The sequence below is a fragment of the Sorex fumeus genome, unplaced genomic scaffold, assembly GCF_029834395.1.
Source record: "Sorex fumeus unplaced genomic scaffold, SorFum_2.1 ptg000041l, whole genome shotgun sequence".
NCBI classification, from domain to species: Eukaryota; Metazoa; Chordata; class Mammalia; order Eulipotyphla; family Soricidae; genus Sorex; species Sorex fumeus.
Window position 1 is genome coordinate 11,245,577 of NW_026606098.1, and position 3,145 is coordinate 11,248,721.

Here is a 3,145-nt window from a genome sequence, read left to right on the forward strand (position 1 = left end):
CCATGGTGCCCCAATTATCATCCACGTGGGCATTCATGTTCTGCACCTCTGGGTCTAACAGAATTCCTTCTCCATCACCCTGGGGAGGGAGGAAGGGAGAAAAGGGGGGGGGGTTGAGGAGGGGGGAGGGGAAGCATGGAACCCGATTCACTTGGTTCTGCTCAAGTTATTTATTAATTCCTTTGGCGAGCCCCAAGGGATGTCTAGCAGAGGGGACTCCATCCCAGAACTTGCATTCAGAAAAAGCCCCTCAAACTCAGGCAGAAGGACCAAGCAAAGTCCATCTGTGGGGTTTGTGTGTGTGTGTGTGTGTGTGTGTGTGTGTGTGCGCGCGCGCGCACTGTTATGGGGGGTCTGGTTGAGGGTCCCCACAGAGGGATCTGGAAACACAGGAAAAGGTTCATCTAGAAGAGTAGAAAAGGTTGGGCCTGCAGAAAGGGTCCCCAGCCTTGGAAAGGGGACCGTGTACCTGTCTGCAAAGTGGGGTTCTGCAGCACCCCTACCCCCGCCCTCAGGGATCCTGGGCCACTGTCAGCAGCGTCTGGCCCTGAAGAGCCACAGGCTCCGCACAGCGGGTGTCATCGCGAGAGAACATCTTTTCCTGATTGACCAGCAGCCAGTCATAGAGGTCGCGCAGGGCCTGGTCGCAGACCCAGGGGTTCCTGGAAAGGTCAAATCCGTCCTCCATGTCCCGGCTGGGCCGCCCTAGGGAGGCCCAGAGACCCTCGGGCACGCGGCTCAGCGAGTTGTTGGACAGGTCCAGCATGTCCAGCTGCCGCAAGTTGCGGAAGGCGCCGGCCGCCACCTCGCTCAGCTCATTATCCCCCAGGAAAAGGAAGCGCAGGTTGCGCTGTGGGGCCAGCAGCTCGGCGCCCAGCACCCGCAGCCGGTTGCCCTCGAGATGCAAATGCTCCAAATTCACAGGGCCCCAGAGGAGGTCCTCAGGCAGAGCGTCCAGCTGGTTAGCGCTCAGGTCCAGGATTCGCAGCCGGGTGAGGTTGGCCAGCAGTCCGGGGGGCAGCTCCCGGAGCTGGTTCCCTGACGCGTCCAGATGCTCCAGGGCACCCAGGTCCTGCAGCCATGAGCGGTCCAGGGTCGCCAGCCGGTTCTCCTTCAGCACCAGAGTGCAGAGGGCGGCCGAGCGCCGGAAGAGCCCAGGGGGCAGCCGGGCCAGGGCGTTGCGCGTGAGATCCAGCACCTGGAGTCGAGGCACCTGCAGCAGGAAAGTCGCAGAGAGGTTCTCCAGCCGGTTGCTGGAGAGATGCAGGTCCTGGAGGTCGGGGACACCCCAGAGGATGCCCGCGGGCAGCTGCGTGAGGTTGAAGAACTCCACTACCAGGTGGATGGTGTCGGCTGGCAGCGAACGAGGCACCTGCGCTGGGGGATGGCAGGTGACGGACGTGCCATTTTCCAAGGGGACCACGACGCAGGCGTCGGGGTGCGGGCTGGAAGCCACGATGAGCAGGATCAGGATCAGGGTTCTGGAAAGATGGGGCGTCAGGCCCCCGGGGCTGCGGGCAATCACACGAGATATTCATTTGGACCGATTTTACTTTTTGGGTTTGGAGGCCATACCCAGTGCAGAGCAAGGGGCTTCGCTTTCCTTTTTTTTTTTAGGGGGTGTCACACCCAGTGATGCACAGAGATTACTTCTGGCCCTGCACTCAGGAATTATCCCTGGCTGTACTCAGGGGACCATGTGGGATGTTGGGAATCGAACCCAGGTTGGCTGCGTGCAACGCAAACGCCCTACCCGCTGTGCTATCACTCCAGCCCCTTGAGGGGCTTTGAAAGCAGGAAGTTCCGGTTTGATCCCTGGCACCACTTGGTTCCCTAAGTACCTCTGGAAGCGGCTCCTGAGCATTGCGGGATGTTGCCCAAAAAGGAATTTTTAAAAAGAACGTGAGGGGCTGGAGTGAACGTGACCCAAAGAGCAAAAACAACAAACCAAAGAACAATTCTCACAGCCCTCCCGGGTGGTGGAGCTGGGTTCAACTTACCTGTGGGTTTGCTCTCGGCTCCCAGGGGACATGGCGACCTCTCACTCTTCTCCTTGCTTGGTCCTGAGAGGTGGCCTTAAACCTGGGCAGGGGGCAGGGGTATGGCACAGGGACATCCCCACCCATTTCCGTTCAGTCAGGAGCTGAGCTTTGGCCAGGGCCAGCCAGGAGAAGGTGGGGTGAAGATTGCAAAACGGCTTCCTGGCAGGGGAGGCAGCTGGGTGGGGCCCTCACCCCCCTCAGCTGGGCTTTGACTCGGTTCCCCCCTCACCCCTTGAGTTCCTGCGTTAGGGACAGCGGGGCGGGGGAGGGGCTGAGTCTTGGGGGCCAGTGTCCAGCTTTCCTTCCTGCCCCCAGGACTGAAGCTGCCCTGGGGTGGGGGGGCGCTCTCTGAGCTGGAAATGTTGATGACGAATCTGTGTGATCAGAACGTTCAGTGCACAGGAAGAAGAAAAAAAGAACTTGTCTGGAATTCCTGACATATTGTTTTGATTCATGGAGAGAATTTTAAAAAGGAGTTCAAAAGTGGCTGATGGCAGGGCACCCAGATCTCTGAACAGTGGCGTGGAAGGACCAAACACCAGGCTTTGAATTCTCTGAACCTTGTGTTTAAATTATTTTGATTAACGTTTTTTGGGTTTGGGGGCCACACCCAGCAGTGCTTGGGGCTGACTCCTGGTTCTGTGTCCAGGGATCACCCCTGGCGGGGCTCAGGGGATCCTTAGGGGTGCCAGTGATTGAACCTGGGTTGGCAGGTCCAAACGGCCTCCCCACTCCAGCCCCTACGTGATTATTCACTGGGGGTGTGTAGCTAACTCCTCCCGAAATAAACATAAACTTCAGGAGATTCAAAGCATGTTTTGTTGTTTTGGGGTCACATCGGCGACGCTCAGGGCTGAGGATCCCTCCTGGAGGGCTCTGAGGACCCAGTGTGGTGCAGGGGGTCACACTGGCCCAACGTGAGGCCAGCGCCCAACCCACTCCACTATCTCTGGCAGCTCAAGTTCTAACTTGCTTCTCTGTGATGCGTCTCCCTGAGGCAGGGAAGGGGTGAGGTGCGGGCGCTGTGTATGTGGAAGGGTAACCCCATGATGCCCAAGACCCTGGTCCCCCCACCCCCCACAGAGCTGAAACAGGGTCTGGGG

The 3,145-nt window shown here is 58.8% G+C and overlaps 1 protein-coding gene across 1 annotated transcript; it reads right to left on the reverse strand.

Moving 5' to 3' along the window:
- Positions 1–114: 114 nt before the first annotated feature.
- Positions 115–2,115, reverse strand: LRG1 (leucine rich alpha-2-glycoprotein 1). Its single transcript, XM_056119507.1, has 2 exons — positions 2,001–2,115; positions 115–1,511 (listed from the first exon to the last, which is right to left on the reverse strand). Exons 1-2 carry the CDS (start codon positions 2,030–2,032, stop codon positions 512–514), a joined length of 1,032 nt encoding a protein of 343 aa, XP_055975482.1. The 5' UTR covers positions 2,033–2,115; the 3' UTR covers positions 115–511.
- Positions 2,116–3,145: the final 1,030 nt, after the last annotated feature.

Bases quoted from the DNA above. Each gene is read 5' to 3' on its own strand.
- LRG1 (XM_056119507.1), bottom strand. From the start codon at position 2,032: ATGTCCCCTGGGAGCCGAGAGCAAACCCACAG. The intron at 1,512-2,000 runs GTAAGTTGAACC...GATTGCCCGCAG, and splicing joins AGCCGAGAGCAAACCCACAG to CCCCGGGGGCCTGACGCCCC.